At 56.0% G+C, this 15,501-nt stretch overlaps 2 protein-coding genes across 9 annotated transcripts in view; one reads left to right on the top strand and one right to left on the bottom strand.

The window, feature by feature from the left end:
- The window catches only part of PC (pyruvate carboxylase), a 110,275-nt gene extending 106,477 nt beyond the window's left edge, over positions 1 to 3,798 (bottom strand). Inside the window, exon 1 of one of the 8 annotated variants that reach the window (XM_004481575.5) lies at positions 3,549 to 3,798. The gene's annotated coding sequence lies outside the window, so the exon portion shown is untranslated. Of the gene's footprint in view, positions 1 to 2,706; positions 3,315 to 3,548 lie in introns of those variants that run through there. The other 7 variants (XM_058305117.1, XM_004481576.4, XM_058305118.2 and 4 more) reach the window with 7 other exon arrangements.
- An 8,695-nt stretch (positions 3,799 to 12,493) lies between these two features.
- Positions 12,494 to 15,010, top strand: C10H11orf86 (chromosome 10 C11orf86 homolog). The gene is made up of 2 exons (XM_004481577.2): positions 12,494 to 12,851; positions 13,437 to 15,010. The coding sequence occupies exons 1-2, from the start codon at positions 12,576 to 12,578 to the stop codon at positions 13,530 to 13,532; spliced, it is 372 nt and encodes a 123-aa protein (XP_004481634.1). The 5' UTR covers positions 12,494 to 12,575; the 3' UTR covers positions 13,533 to 15,010.
- The last annotated feature ends 491 nt before the right edge of the window (positions 15,011 to 15,501 follow it).

Raw genomic sequence — 15,501 nt, 5'->3', positions numbered from 1 at the left:
ACCAGGCCCCTTCCCTGGCTGAGTCTGGCAGAGTGTCCACAGCTGAGACTAGAAGGCAGCTAAGAGTAAGAGGTGGGTGGCGGACTTGGCCCAGTGGTTAGGGCGTCCGTCTACCACATGGGAGGTCCGCGGTTCAAACCCCGGGCCTCCTTGACCCGTGTGGAGCTGGCCATGCGCAGTGCTGATGCGCGCAAGGAGTGCCGTGCCACGCAGGGGTGTCCCCGCGTAGGGGAGCCCCACGCGCAAGGAGTGCACCCATAAGGAGAGCCGCCCAGCGCGAAAGAAAGTACAGCCTGCCCAGGAATGGCGCCACACACACCGAGAGCTGACACACAAGATGACACAACAAAAAGAAACACAGATTCCCGTGCCACTGACAACAACAGAAGCGGACAAAGAAGAAGACGCAGCAAATAGACACAGAAAACAGACAACCGGGGCGGGGGAGAAATAAATAAATAAACCTTTAAAAAAAAAAAAGAGTCAGAGGTGAAGAGATGGCCAGTCCCAGGTGAGGTTTCAACATGAGCAGGCAAACATTCCACTTCTGTGAGGGACCTCTGGGTGAGAAACTGGCCCCAAAGCACTGACATCAGGAGCAGGGGCCCATGCAGGAGGGCCAGATGCTACTGGGAGGCAGCCAACGAGAAGGCCATGCTACCCTCAAGGGCAGCGTTGACCTGAGTGCAGCTCCCGCTCCTGCGGAAGCATGACATCCTGACTACTGACGACAGCCCTGGTCATGCCTGCAGCCCCCTCAGTGAAACAGGACTCCTTTCTGTGTTCCCCAACCCTCATCCTTTTCTCCTCCCTGGTTTCCAATTTGAGCCATTTTCTACCAACTCATCCAAAACATTTATCCACCACCTACTTGTTCCCAGTATTGTGCCAGGGACTCTGAGAAGACACAGGGAAGAGGGACACCGAGCTGCCACTTGGAATAAGAGGCTGCATCTGAGGTCCAGCCATGCTACCTGTCCCAGAGCCTCCAAGAGCAGTGTGGGGAGGACAGCCCGCACAGCACCCAGAAGCCTGGAAGTGAGGCAGGAAGAAACCAAGCACAGGACAAAAAAGGACAGTCTACAAGGATGGGCACATCAACAACAGGAAGGACTGAGGGCTAGAGCAACCAGGGCAAACCTCAAGGCAGGGATCCTGGGGGTAAGAAAGGGCAGATAGCCTGGCTGGAGAGAGTTGGGAGAGGGAGCTAAGGAGATAAGGCACAGAAGGGTACACTGAGGAAGCTTTGCTGGCAGCCTCCTCCAATTCAGCAAGCATGCACAAAGCCTGCCCCTCTTTTGTTTCTTATGCTGGTCTCAAGGACGTTCCACAAACCAGACATCCACAGGCCAGGTTGGACCCTCAGCGCCAACCGAGCTCCCAGCAGTCTCGGAGCCAAGCTCACTTCCTCAGGCTGGCTTCGTGGCTCTGACTGCCCTGCACCTTTACTTCTGGCAAATTCTAGCACCTTCACCTTGTTACAGCTCCTAGAGAAGCCTCTGCACTGACCAATCAAATCTCTCTCACCCAACTGGCAAGGGCAATTTTCTCCACATTCTACTTCTACCTTCCTGGGCCTTCCTTTTGCAGGTTCTAGCTGAAACTCACATCTCCTCCATATGAGTTTGGTACTCAAACCCAATCACTACTTCTTCACTGCCAGCTCCAGGGGCATCAAAAGAGACTAACAAGGGAAGCAGATTTGGCCCAATGGATAGGGCTTCCGCCTACCACATGGGAGGTCCAAGGTTCAAACCCAGGGCCTCCTGACCCGTGTGATGAGCTGGCTCACGAGCAGTGCTGATGCGCACAGGGAGTGCCCTGCCCCACAGGGGCATCCCTGCGTAGGGGAGCCCCATGCCCAGGGAGTGCGCCCCATAAGGAGAGCTGCCCAGTGCATAAAAAGTGCAGCCTGCCCAGGAGTAGCGCTGCACACACAGAAAGCTGATGCAGCAAGATGATGCAACAAAAAGAGACATGGATTCTGGGTGCAAGAATACAGGTGGACACAGAACGTGCAGTGAATGGACACAGAGAGCAGACAACTGGGGGAGGGGGCAGGGGAGAGAAATAAATATAAAAAATAAAGAGACTAACAACTCATCTCCATCGCAAAAGCTTTCCCAAATCTACCCTGCAGGCCAGCCCATTCCATTTCTCTTCCCCGCTTGCCTAATCTGTGGTTTGACCAATTTGCAGGCCAGACTTTCATCCATGGGACCAGCCCTTGCTCCCAGGGTTCACTACCCACTTTGATGCAGGCTGCTTGGGTTTTGCTTATTTTCCAATCCCTGCATGTTTCTGTCAGCAGCTGTAGGACAAGGATTAACCTCATCTCCCATGTCTTCTCCCAGCACCCAGACCAGGGGCTGCACAAGGCAGATGTGCAAAGGAGTGTGACTAAGTGTTCAAGAGGTAACACAAAGAGCGGTAGCTGCATCTGAAACAGAAATGCTGCACACATCCACCCCCAGCACCGGATATGCAGCAAATACAGGGAGAGTTGACATGGGAGAAGGAAGGCTCTCCCTTCTCCACTGGTGGCAGTGGGTGAGGAAGCCACAGGAAAGGCACGTGGTGATCTGGCAAGTGCCAGCACTTCCCTGAGCCTCAGTTTGCTCAGAGAATAAAGGGGATCGTGAGCCCTGGCCTTCTTTTCCCCAGAATTGAAGACACACTTTGAAGAATTTCAAAGTTGTTACTGACCTAGGACCTGGCCTAAGCCCATCTTTGGTGAGAGGAGGAACCGGCTCCCCAGAGGTGAACCAACTTGCCCAAAGTACACAGAGGAAGTTGCTCAGGGAGTAACCTGCAGGGCAGGTCCTCAGAGCCGGGGCTTCTGAGTGGGAGCCCGGGAGGGGGCCGCCGCCAGCGCTGGCTGCTGCTCACGCCCAGGACGAACGCACCGCATAAACTACGAAAAGCTGTAAAAGTAACGGGCCGAGCCCAGCCCCACGGCCTTCCCCCCGGGCAGCCCGGGGTGAATCACCGCGGTGCCTCAAGCTGCCCGGTCCGAAGCAACGTGGAAGTGAGAAGGGTCCCCAAGGTTATTCCCGGGGAAGATTCACGGCAGGCGGGTGCGGGCGCTTCCCCAACGGGTCATCCGTCGCCTGACACGCCCCGGGTGTCCGCAGGGCTGAGTCGCGACCAGCGCGACGGGGGCAGCGCGGGCTCGCGACCCGGCAGCCTTTGGCTCGAGCCCCCGCGGGCCCCGCACGTCCGTCTCTCGGGCTGCGAAACGGGCCCGAGGGCTGGAGGGGCGGCGCGGGCGGGGGCGGGGGCGGCGCGCGGCCGGCCCCCGGCGGGAGGGGGACGGGGAGGGGCGGCAGGGGCGGCGCACGTCGCGGTGCGCACCGCCCGCCGCTGTCGCCTGGAGCCGTCACTCGTCGAGCCCGCGCCGCCACCGCGCGCGCGACTCTTCCTTCAGCGTCCGCCGCGGCGCGCGCGACTCTTCCCTCAGCGTCCCCAGCGGCGGCGGCGCCGGCGCACGCCCACCCGCTCCGACCCGCCTGGAGGAGAGGAAAGAACGGAGCGCCGCCGACACTGACCTGCTCTCTGCTCCCGCCGCCGCCGTCGCCGCTGCCGCTGCCAGAGCCGCTGCCTCCGCTGACAGGGAACAGCTGCGGCCCCCGCGCAACCGAACTTGCTGAGGCCCCGGCCCCGCCTCACAGACTTCCTATTGGCCTAGGCAGCCCAACCCCTCCTGTTATTGGGCCGCGTTCCCCGTCGCTCACCGCGTCCGCCGTCAGGACTCCGCCCTACGCCCGCCGGCCGGTCACGTTTAAGCCTTGGCGCCCCACGTCGGCCCCGCCCCTCGCGTCTCCAGCGGGCCCCTGGATTGGTGACGAGGCTGGGGGAGCCCGCCCCTGGCGCGTCACCGCCTACTCCCTTGTCTCCGGAACCCCACGTGGGCCGCCTGGCCTCGGCCGCAGCCCGCAATAGGCGGAAGTGGCCGGGCTACTACGCGCTGTGATTGGCTGCCGGTGGGGGTGGGGACGTGCGATTCATTCACCCGAGTAGCACGTGGCTCTCCAAACCGCAAGCATAACAGATCGCACTGGTCTCCGAGATCCTGGCTAGACTCAGATCTGTGCTAGCGGAAGAAGAAAAGCACGGAGGGAAAACGTTGGTGAATGGCAGAAGGAAGGAGAAGGCGCTTGTGCCCGGGGTTTACGTGATTTTGTCCTTTGCTGCAGAGGTGGTGGGGGTAGTCAGGAGTCCCTCTCTTTGTCACCTTGGACAAGACACATAACTCTCTGGGCCTCCGTTTCCTAACCTGCAAAGTGGGGCAACTCAGGACCTAGCTGGTTTAGAAGGCTTAGCTGAGATATGAAAGGAAAGCCTGGCATGCCAAGCTGTGTGCCAACCAAGGGATATGGGAGGGACCAAATCAAACTACAATCCCTGTCTTCCAATAAGAGGAGACAGACAATAAACAAATAAAATGTAGGTACATCAGATGGTACTAAAGAGTATGGAGAGGGGAAGCGGACTTAGCCCAACGGGTAGGGCGTCCGCCTACCACATTGGAGGTCCGGGGTTCAAACCCGGGACCTCCTTGACCCTTGTGGAGCTGGTCCATGTGCAGTGCTGAAGTGGGCAAGGAGTGCCGCACCACACAGGGGTGTCCCCGGCGTAGGGGAGCCCCACGCGCAAGGAGTGCGCCCGGTAAGGAGAGTTGCCCCGTGTGAAAGAAAGTGTAGCCTGCCCAAGAATGGCACCGCCCACACGGAGAGCTGACACAACAAGATCACGCAACAGAAAAAAGAAACACAGATTCCCAGTGCCACTGATAAGGATAGAAGCGGTGACAGAAGAACACACAGAGAATGGACACAGAGAGCAGACAACTGGGGGATGGGGGAAGGGGACAGAAATTTAAAAATAAATAAAGGGTATGGAGAAAAAAAATAATAACCTGATTCCAGACTGCTGGGAGAATGAAGGACTACCAGAACATCTTGTTAACTAGAAATTACTCATTGAGTTTGGAGAGAGATTAGGATTCCCTTCTCTTCTGTAAATAGTTTGTCTGTCCAACTTCCTTGTCTCTTTGTCCTTTGTCCCATCTATCTGGCAGAAGCCCTACCCTGGGTCAATCCAATTTAGTATCCAGACCAGGACTAAAATCCCAGCTCTCCAGACTCAGGTTTTGAGCTATATGTACCCCCAGGAAAACATATTCATAAACTTAATCCATTCCTGTGTGTGTGAACCCATTGTAAGACTCTTTTGGTGAGGTTATTTCAATTAAGGTGTGAGCCACCTCAGTCAGGATAGGTTTTTATCCTATTACTGAAGTCTTTCATAAATGGAATGAAATCCAGATAGGGAGAGAAAACCATAGAGGGAGCAGCCAGAAACTGAACATCAAGATAAGAGAGAGACCAGGAGACATCACCGTGTGCCTTTCTATGTGACAAGCTAAGAGCCAAGGATTGCCAGCAGCCAGCCCCAGAATGCCAGTCTTTGGGAAGGAAGAATTGCCTTGATGAGACCTTGATTTGGACTTTCTTTTAGCCTCAAAGCTTTGAACAGATAGATTCCTTTGTTTAAGCTGGCCCCATTGCATGGTATTTGCTTGAGCAGCCCAGGAAACTAACACAATGATTGGGGGTGGAGGGGTAGATATACATAGACAATTGAGAGTTTATCAGGTGAAGATCTTGGTAAAAAGGATCCCAGACAAGGGGAAATGCTCAAGCAAAGGCAGGAAGGTCATAGCTGTGTGGTGCAGTAAGGACAGCCACCTGCAAGGTGGAAGCACAATCTGAGCAGGAGCAGGAGGGAAGCCTGGGGCAGTTAGGAATGAGGAGGCTTGAATGATCAGAAGCATCCCGAAGGATAGGGGCTCACTCCCCCAACAAAGCCACAGATCGTCCACTAATAACAGTCACCTCCAGCCCAGAAAGAGCCCACCCCTCCGTGCTCTGCCCTGATGAGCTCATGCTGTCAACCCAGATTCCCAGACCCCCATCCCCCCTCCTGTGATGACAAAATAAAGTCACACTTATTTTTATTAACCCAGTTCTGGCAGCTGGAGCCTCAGATAGCCTGACTGCTGGTAAGTCCTCAAGGTTAAACCTTTAGTAGTGGAAAGAGAGGGCAGGGCAGTGGATCCTCAGTGAACAGACCCCTTTCCCGCAGGCTGGAGCTTCTGAGCTCTCTGGACGGGGAGGACGAGGAATTTGCCTGGTGGAGGGTGAGGTTCAGGGGTAGCTCTTCTAGAATTTTTGATATGCTGCCCTTTACCCAGGCCCTCAAGGGGTACAGGCTGTTCCACCCAGACTCATGGGGGGACTCCTAGACCACCACTAGCCTATGTGGTGCCTTTATGACAATTAGGAGAAGTTGTCCTAATCCAGCCCCCAGGGCACCTTTGTGCTAAGGTGCTGCAGGAAGCTGAAGCACCACCCCAGCACAAGGACAGACAGAGCAAGCTTGGAGCAAGCAAAACTCCAGCTTGCCCCATCAGCCAGGAGCTCTTGTGCAGTGTACAACCTAGATGACTGCATGAGGCAGCCCTGTGCCCTTGTCCATAGCCATCCCATTGCAGTTTATGAATTCAAGTTTATGGATTTGCCTAGGGACCAATGCGCCAGCTCAGAGCCTAAATCCCAAAACTTCCCCCCACATACTCAGTTTCAAGACTCCTTTATCCCCGTTGCCTCCTCCCCAGGAACACCCCTCCCCCTGGCTTTTCTGTCACTTCCTGCTCTGCTCATCCAGTTTGCACAGTTCCACTGGGCCCTCAGAGTTCATTGTGGGATCTCTACAAGATGGTTGGGCCTTCTGCCAGCCAAGTCGGGCTTCACTCGAGCATCTCCCCTATATATATGTGTATATATTTTATTCCCTGTATTTTTAGGCTGCAGATGTCTCAGCTTCCCTCTGCCTTGAGTTAATTTTGAGATCTGCCCTCTTCTGTTTTCCATGCCCTAGTGTTACCAGATTTTGTCTAGGTTCTTGGCTATGCTGCAGAAATGAATTTCAAGAGCACATCGGGTGAGTTAGGCCAGTAATTTATTCAGGCGGGGAGGGATGAGAAATGGGAGAAAATAATAGATCATGGGGCTCAGGCAGAGAAGAAGGGACTGAAAAGTGATAAAGTGGCTGATTTACAGACTACAAGCCCCCATTAGAGATTATAAATACCCAGGTTTTACTTGTGTGGCCACATGGTAGAGGAAAAAAGGCGAGAGCAGAATGCAGAGGGCAAGAACAGGGATCAAAATCAAGAGAGAGCATGAGTTCAGGCCTTATGCCAGCTTCTTGAACCATTAATTATTCCGCCCCTTTGCTAATAGCAGGGAAGGAATTCCAGCTGTTTGCTGTTTTGAATGATTACCCCACCCATCAATCCCCCAGGAGGGCCCAATGATAAAGTCCTTGGGGAGTATCCAGGGCTTCTCCTGGCTTCCAGAGGAAATCCTGTACTGAATGGCAGAATCTTGGGGAGGGTCCTCCAGCAGCCATCTTGGTGGTTATTGATATCTACTGGACTTCTTGCCAGGTTCCAAATCCATCTATTGATTCCCTATCTTACTAGCCGGCTCCACTAGGGAGTGGGTCCTGTGATAGGCTGGATTCTGTGCTCCAGAAAAAAAACATGTTCTTAATCTTCATCCCATTCCTATGGGTGCCCCTAAGAAGCAAAGGCATGGGTTAGCTGCCCTCAAAGTGTTCCCAGTTTTATTGGGGTGACTCCAAAATAGGCCCTCCTACCTTTACCCACAGCCCAACCCCTTAGCTGCCTTCAGCATGCAGTTTCCGCCCTCTTCAACACCTGCTCTGGTGCCCACTTACCCAAATCCCAGGTCTCTGAAGACTCCTCACCGCTGCTCCAGCCCTTCTGCAGGGTGCCAGAGCCCATTCCAGCCCGGGTAGAGGAGGGCATGAGCCTCCTCCCGCTCTGAGCCCAGGTCCTCTGGTTCTCCCAACAAGCCTGGGAGGTGGGCAAGAAGGCTGGACCCATTTTGCAGGTGTGAACCCTGAGACTCAGAGAAAGGAAATGGCTTTTCTCGCTTCACACAGGGGCAGAGCCGGGCCTGAACTTCTGGAACCCTGAGCACCAGCTGTACTCTTTCTGCTCTGCCTTGAGCCACCCCGAGAAAAGAGCAGGCAAGAAGGTGTGGGATTCAGTTTTCAAAGGAAGGACTTTGGCTTGAAATTCAAACCCTAAAAAAATCACAGTCCTCAGGAGAGGAAGGGTCTGTTTTTTAAGATTTCTCGGAAGTTAAGGGTCCCCTGGGCCCTGATCTTACCAACAGCTTCTCAGGCCCCCAGCCCGCCCTGCGTGGTGCGGTGGGCTTGCGGTAGGATCCAGCAATTGGTGTTTCTTAACAAGGGAAATTCGGGGCACCCTGGCTAGTCCTGCTCGGCCCCATTTTGCAGAAAAGGAAACAGGCTTAGGCTAGAAGGGACATGTCAGTAGTCATCACACACTGCAGATGTAAAAAAAAATATCAAGAGCTCTCTGACCCCATTCCTCTTGGGCTCAATTGCTTTGTCTGTAAATTTAGAATAATCCTGCCTAATTCCCCAGAGTGCCCTGGGAAGGAAAGGCGATCTGGGCCATGTGAAGCCCTTAGCCCAGAGCCTGGCACTGAGCAAGCCCTCAGGACCTGGGGGCTCTTAGAGTCACTAGCGTTATTGTTTCCCATCCATCCCTTTGATTTCTCCAAGGGACAAGGCGGCCAAGGTCTGGCATGGAAGCTGATGGCCTGGCATTCCAGCCTCCAAAGGGGAAATGAAAACCAAAGTGGACACATTCTAGTTCCCCCAAAATGCCCTGTCTTGCAAGAGCCGCCCAGGCAAACAGTAAGGATAAATTATCAGTTGAAATATATACAAACAATTTAAATTAAATAGGTATACTTGCGCAGCCTCTGGCCCACCCGCTGGTGGGTGCCATATTTTCAAGGCGACGCTGTAGCGGCATTGGCCATCAGAATTGGGTCTGGTCATCCTTTGGGACACTGAGACCCCGGCCAGGCCACAGAGGGATGAACCTCTGAACCTGTGAAGACTTTGCTGGCTGACTTTGCTGGCCTGGATTCAAGATGCGCTACTGACTGTGTGTCCCTGGGCAAAATTGCTTCCCCTCTCTGAGCCCGTTTGTTCATCAGAGAATTGAGGAAAACCTCTGGAATGGTTGTACGAGTAAAGTGAAACCACAGGGCTAAGACTCTCGGACCGGAGGGCGAGCTCCATCCCTCCCAGGCTCAGTTAAATTCCTCTTTCTGGCTCTGGAAGCCCCAGAAAAACGGTGGAATTAGTATGTACCCCAGGAGAAAAACTCCTTGTCTTCATCTGCATCCCGTTGCCGTGGGTGTGAACTCACCGTAAATAGCACCTTTGAAAGATGATATTTTTAGGTAAAGTGCAGCCACCCGAATCACGATGGGTCTTAATCCTATTATTAGAGGCCTTATAAGAGAGAAAGCCACCGGGAGGAGCTAGACGCTGGAACGTGGAACCCAGAAGAGAGAGACGGCCTGGCCACGTGCCTTGTGGTTTGACCAAGGAACCCAAGGATTGTGTGCCAGCCAAAGCGCCGGCGACCCTGGAGGGAAGCAAGCCTTCCAGCCTCCCAAACCAAGAGACAATACATTCCCACCGTTTAGGCCACCCTATCGTGTGGTATTTGTCATAGCTGAGGACTTAGGATAGCTCCCGCCTGCCTTTCCAGGCTCCTCCCACCCAAGGACAACCCTCCCTGTGCTCAGGCTCTGCTCACCTGCCCAACTCCCGCCCCCATCTCTACCTGCATCCCTCCTCCTCGCCTCGAGGCCGAGCTTCAACACCACCTCCTCCAGGGAGTCTGCCTGCGTTCCCCCCACCCCCAAGCCAGAGGCAGTCTCCCATTCTCGTCCACGCACACCTGAGAATCTCTCTTTTTCTGCGGAGAGTCTCAGGACAGAGCTTCTCCCCTGTTCGCCCCGGCCTCGCTGCGAGGCATCATCCAAACCAGGCAGGGGTATGGAGTCACTAAAAGGACCTGCATCTGGGCAGCCTGTCCCTGTGCTCACCTTCAGGTACATCCACGCCTCAGGACAAGCCTGGGAGAAGGCAGGAGACGATTTATCACCCCATTTTTCAAGGGAAGAAAGGGAGGTACAGGGACGGGTCCTGACTCTGACCAAGCCAAGTAGTGGGACGGGAGACATTTGCCCAGGTGTCGACCACTCGAGCCTCGCACCACCTGAGGAAACAGGCACTAGAGGGTCTCATCAGTTTCAAGGCGCAGCTGTTTCCCTCACACTGGAACCCCTCCGAACTGGGGGTCCTTTGCCTGGTGAGCCAGCGACGAGTATTCTTTCTCAATTCTTATCTCAGTGTGTGAGATGATATGTAAGATAATGCCACATTGCCACCAATACCCTCTTAGAGTGCATGAAATGAATCTAAGCTAAGAAACTGTGGACATGGGAAGGTTAAGCCACTGAGTTTGGGGGAGCTGTGTTACCCAGCGATAGATAATACTAGTCTGCAATATTTAAAACCAGTGACTGCCACACGAAATCTCGGTGCGTATTTCCAACCTTCTCTCCCATTTCTCAGCAAGCTCTGTTCTTTTCCCCCGTTACCCAATAACCTCTTTTACTGGCCTAACTAAAAAAATTAATACATAAAAATTAAATGAAATAAAACCAAGGATTTACTGTGTTGGGTCCTGGGACACAGATGAGAGGGATGCTGTCCTAGCCTGCAAGGGACACCCGGCCTGTTGAGAAAAGGCATACTTCTGCAATCGGTCCTACTGTGCGCACCGAGCAGTCAGGAGAGAGGCCTGCCCAGTGACCCGAGCCTGGGGGAGTCAGAGCCGGCTTCTCGGGGAGGTACCCCTGAGTAGGGTCTTGGAAAGCGAGAGCTTGCCAGGCAGGGACAGGGAGGCAGGAGGGAGGGGAGGAAGGCAGCGCATACCTTCTCCTCATCCTCTGTGGAATTCGGACGTTCTTTCAAGTTTGCACGCATCTGGCAGCTCTGGGCTTGATGCAGAGTGGGTGACTCACATCCCCGCCCATTTTGACAGTCTGTGAGTCAGCCAGCTCCTCCTGGGCTCAGACCGTGCGGATTTGCGTGGAATATGATGGGGCAAGGGGGCTGGAGATCCTCTAAGGGCTCTGTGGCTCTTAACCAGGTCAGGGTGGTGGGTGGGTTAAACATTGGTGAGGTGGGGGTGGGGTGAAGATCTGGAATAGGAGCAGGGCAGGGTCCCATCTGGGGCGGGCTGGGGCAGAGGGCCGGGGCTCCTTGTCTCCCTGCGGTAGCCCCTCTGGCGGAGCGCCTTAGGGCCCGGTCTCCCCAGGAAGACCTAGGAACTCTGGGAAGGAGGACAGAGGGCGAGGCCAGGCCCCAGGGAGAGGAGGCCATGGTCAGCCAACAGTTGCAGCCAGCGCTTCCCTGATCCCAGACACCCAGGGGACAGGACAGCACGCTCCCGCCCCCCACCTCTGCCATCCACGCTCAGACAGTAAAGGAGGCAGGAGAGCAGAGTGGTTGCAGCGCGGGCCTTAGAGCCAGGCTGAGCAGGGCTAGAGGCCCAGCTCTGCCACGGGCTGAGCCTCAGTGTCCTGATTTATAAAACAGGGCTAACAATATTCACCTCCACTGAGCCCCGGGAGGTCTTAATGAAATACATTGAGACCTACAGCCCTGGAACCAGGAAAATAATGCTCAAAAAAGGGTGGTTCAGACCAGGTGTGTGAGGTCCCTTCCAACTCTCAAGTGCCCCGATACCAAGGAATCTGCTGGCCCAACGCAAGACCCGTCTTGGCAGGGGGCGGGAAGAGCTGCTGCTGGTAGTCTCACTTTCAGAGGCGTCCCCATTCACTCTTTCATTTGATTTTCACAAGGACCCATTTTACGGAGGAGAAGACTGACCATGGAGGAAAAGATCTCCCCAAAATAGTCACCACCGCCCCAGATCTGCGCCAGGCCCTGTGCATTTACTCCTCACCCCAATCACCGGAGTTATTTGTCCCTGTTACAGATGAGGAAACTGAGGCACCGAGGGGCGAAGCAGCATGCCCAAGGTCACACAGCTGCATGTGATAGAGCTGTGACTTACACAGAACCCGTCGGTCCTCAGAGCCCGAGCTCTTTACCACTCTGCTGTGCTGGAAAAGTAGGGGCAGAGCCAGCACTGGGAAAAACCCAGGCCTCCTGACCCCCAGCTCGGAGGCTGTCCTGTTTCTTAAAACCCATCTCTGTTTTGGGCGCGAACCATCTGTGCTCAGGGTCATTGGAGAGGTTTGGACAATTGGGCCTGCAGGAGTTTGGAGGAGGCGAGGTCTTGGGGGCGGGGGTCAAGGAAGGCTGCCTGGAGGAGGAGGTGGCGGCCATGTGATCCGGCCCATTAGTCTGTGCCCCTTGCCCTGGAAGGTGGGGAGGAGGAGGGCAGGGTGACTCAGAGATGACTCGGCCTGTGTGGCTTGCCCTTCGGTTTACGACGGCCACTTCAGCAGCACCGACCTTTGGCCCTGTCAGCTGAGCGAGACTCCAGACCATCTCAGAGAACCAGTGTCTTGTCAAGGGACCTGAGCAGTCCTGCACCCGCAGCCTCCAGAAGTATGGGGACAGGGCAGCGCAGCCAGTCCTGGCGAGGACCCCGAACCCCCTACGGCAAGCTCCAGGAGCCCTTGGGGAAGACCCCCGAGGGCCGACTCCACCGGGCGCTGAGCCTCAGACAGGGGCCCAAGAAGCCCAGGTCCCAGGGCCTCGATGGTGGCACGGAAGGGTCGGATGCCCCCAGTCAGGAGCAGGTGCAGGGGAGTCTGGAGGACAATGAGCAGCTGATCCAAGCCCAGCGAGGAGGCAGCCGGCGGTGGCTGAGACAGTACCAACAGGTAAGGCTTGCCGGCGCAGAGCTGCGGGGACGGGGGGAGCTCCCAGGGAAGGGAACTGGGGCAGCCAATGCTGAGCAGTCCAAGCATCCGGGGCCGCACACCCAAAAGGCAGCAGGGCTGTCTGGAGATGAGACCAGAGCGGGAGATATGCAGGCATCCTATGGCAGAGGGCCCTGAAGGTGTTTGGGATTTATCCCAGGGGTACTGGGGAATCACTGAAGGTTTTAGAGCAGGGTGGTATATGATCAGCGGTGTTTTGAGATGATTAATACGGCAGTGTGCCAGAGGGGTGGATGAGCTGGAAGCGAGGAGCTCTGCCAGTACAAGTTCCTGGGAGCTACATCTGGTATCTCCCCACCCCCGCAAGGGGAGTGGGCAGGGAGGGAAGGGTGGGTCCACCTGCCTCCTTCCTCTAGGTGGCCGGGTGGTCAGTGAGCAGCACTTCTCCCACCCCCAGCCCCCTCTCCCTCTCTCTGGGGTCTAGCTCCACCTGGCGGGTACAGGTGGAACAACACCTAAAGCCCACCACTCAGCCGGGGGACATGGTCGCGACACTGACATCCCCCAACCTCTGTGTCCCAACAGGTCAGGAGAAGATGGCAAAACTTTGTCTCCAGCTTCCCCAGCGTGACCCTGAGTCGGCCAGCGCCCCCAGAGCCCCCGCTGGGCACCACCAGCTAAGGATGCCATGAACAGAGTGGGCCTTGGCCCATGCTGCACCCAGACGAGACCGCCACATCGGCTGACCTATCCCTCCGGGCCTCTCTGAGCTGTGGGCAGCACGGCCCCTCTGCGTGGACTGCTCTGGCCTGCTCTGCGGGTCCTGACCAGGCCTCTGTCCCATGGCAGCTGCCCCTCCTGGCTCTGGCCTTCCCACCCCAAGGCCAGCTCTTGCAAAGACCCCCAACAGTGCTGAGGAGAAGGGGGCTCAGCTCCGTCCCCTGGGGGAGTCCCCTGACTGTGACGCACTTGAGGGTCTTAGAAGCCCATCCAGAAGTGGGGGTGTCGTGTCCTTGGCTGCGCACAAGACCATTGTAAACTTCCAGGACAGAGCTCAGTGAAGCCAGACCCGTGGCTGAGGGCTCCTTGGGCAATGCCTGGTCACTGGGCCACAACCCACCGGCCCCTCCTGCCAGCTGCTGATGGTGGGCCAGGGCACAGGTCTCCCTCGCAGTGAGCCCCTCAAGGGCGAGGACCATGCCTGGGTGACCTCAGTGCCTGGCACGCTGGCTGAAAGGCTCAAGCCTTATATTGTCACCTTCCATCCTGACAGACCCCGCTGCAGAGGAAGCAGGGGAAGCTTTACTCTCTCCTTGTGACAGATGAGGAAACTGAGGCCCAGGTGGGATAGGGGTTTATTGTTCTGGGCATCTCCAATCACACCCCTCTCTGGGCCGAACGCAATAATAAGGAGTTGCCGGGCTGAGGTAAACACTGCCTAGGGACAAATTTGCTAGCTCAGAGTCTCTCTGACCCCCATGGGGGCAGCTGGGCCTGGAACCTTCCAGAATGGTGAGGCAGGAGCACCAGGGGCCAGGCCCCCACACATGCTCCAGGAGGCTGAGCCTTTTCTGACACTTCTCTTGACCTTCTTCTCCAGAGGAATTGCCACCCCACCCCGCCCTGCCCTCCTCAAGCCCTCACCAGCATCCGACCTTCATGCACAGCCCCAGGAGGCAGGGCTAACTCTGAGGCTCAGAGAAGCAGGGGGCTTGCCCAGGATCACACAGGGTGGGTGGGGGGTTGGGGCCTGACCCCAAAGAGCTTGAGAGACCCTGGTGTGCACTTTGTGTAAGATTCCTGGGGTTCGGGAAGAGGATGTGGCTCAAGCGATTGGGCTCCCGTCTACCATATAGGAGGTCCAGGGTTCGATTCCCGGGGCCTCCTGGTAAAGGCGAGCTGGCCCGAGCGGTGGCCCATGCAGAGTGCTGGCCTGAGCAGAAAGCTGGCACAGCAAGATGACGCAACAAAAAGAGACAGAGGAGAGACAATAAGAGATGTAGCAGACCAGGGAGCTGAGGTGGTGCAAGAGATGGAACACCTCTCTTCCACTCTGGAAAGTCCCAGGATCAGTTCCAGTGTCACCTAAAGAGAAGACAAGCAGACACAGAAGAACACACAGCGAATGGACACAGAGAGCAGACAACAAGGGCGGGAGTGGGGATAAATAAATAAATTATTTTTTAAAAAAAAGATTCCTGGGGCTTTCCTGGCTTAAGCAGGCCCAAGGTCAAAGGTGAGGAAGGGACTCCAAGCATCCTGGTGTCTTGGGGGAGGGATGGGGGGGACAGACAGGGCTCTCAGACAGCGGGGAGGGCCCCCTGGTTTCCCAGAGCCCAGAACCCTGAAAGGCCATTCAGCAACAAGAGGGGTCCTAGGATCAGGGATTGGGGTGCCTGCTTTGGAAACTAGATGGCGGGAGCCACCCCGAAGCCTCTAGCCCAGTTAGTCTCAACCTTTAGGTGCCGCCTCCTCAGCCTCCTGCTGATAGCGCGGGGGAGCCACAGGATCCAGGGGACCATCTGACCAACTCTGAGGAAACAGAGGCTTAGGATGGGGCAGGACTTCTCCTCCAGGTTGTCCTGAGGCTCGTCCTGGCCTCATGCGCCTCAGAGGTGCTCCAGCCCCACTCCCTGCCCTTCCGCAGGCC

The sequence above is a fragment of the Dasypus novemcinctus genome, chromosome 10, assembly GCF_030445035.2.
Source record: "Dasypus novemcinctus isolate mDasNov1 chromosome 10, mDasNov1.1.hap2, whole genome shotgun sequence".
Classification (NCBI taxonomy): domain Eukaryota; kingdom Metazoa; phylum Chordata; class Mammalia; order Cingulata; family Dasypodidae; genus Dasypus; species Dasypus novemcinctus.
Note: the sequence above shows the minus strand (reverse complement) of the source record. Positions and strands in the feature narration are given on the sequence as shown.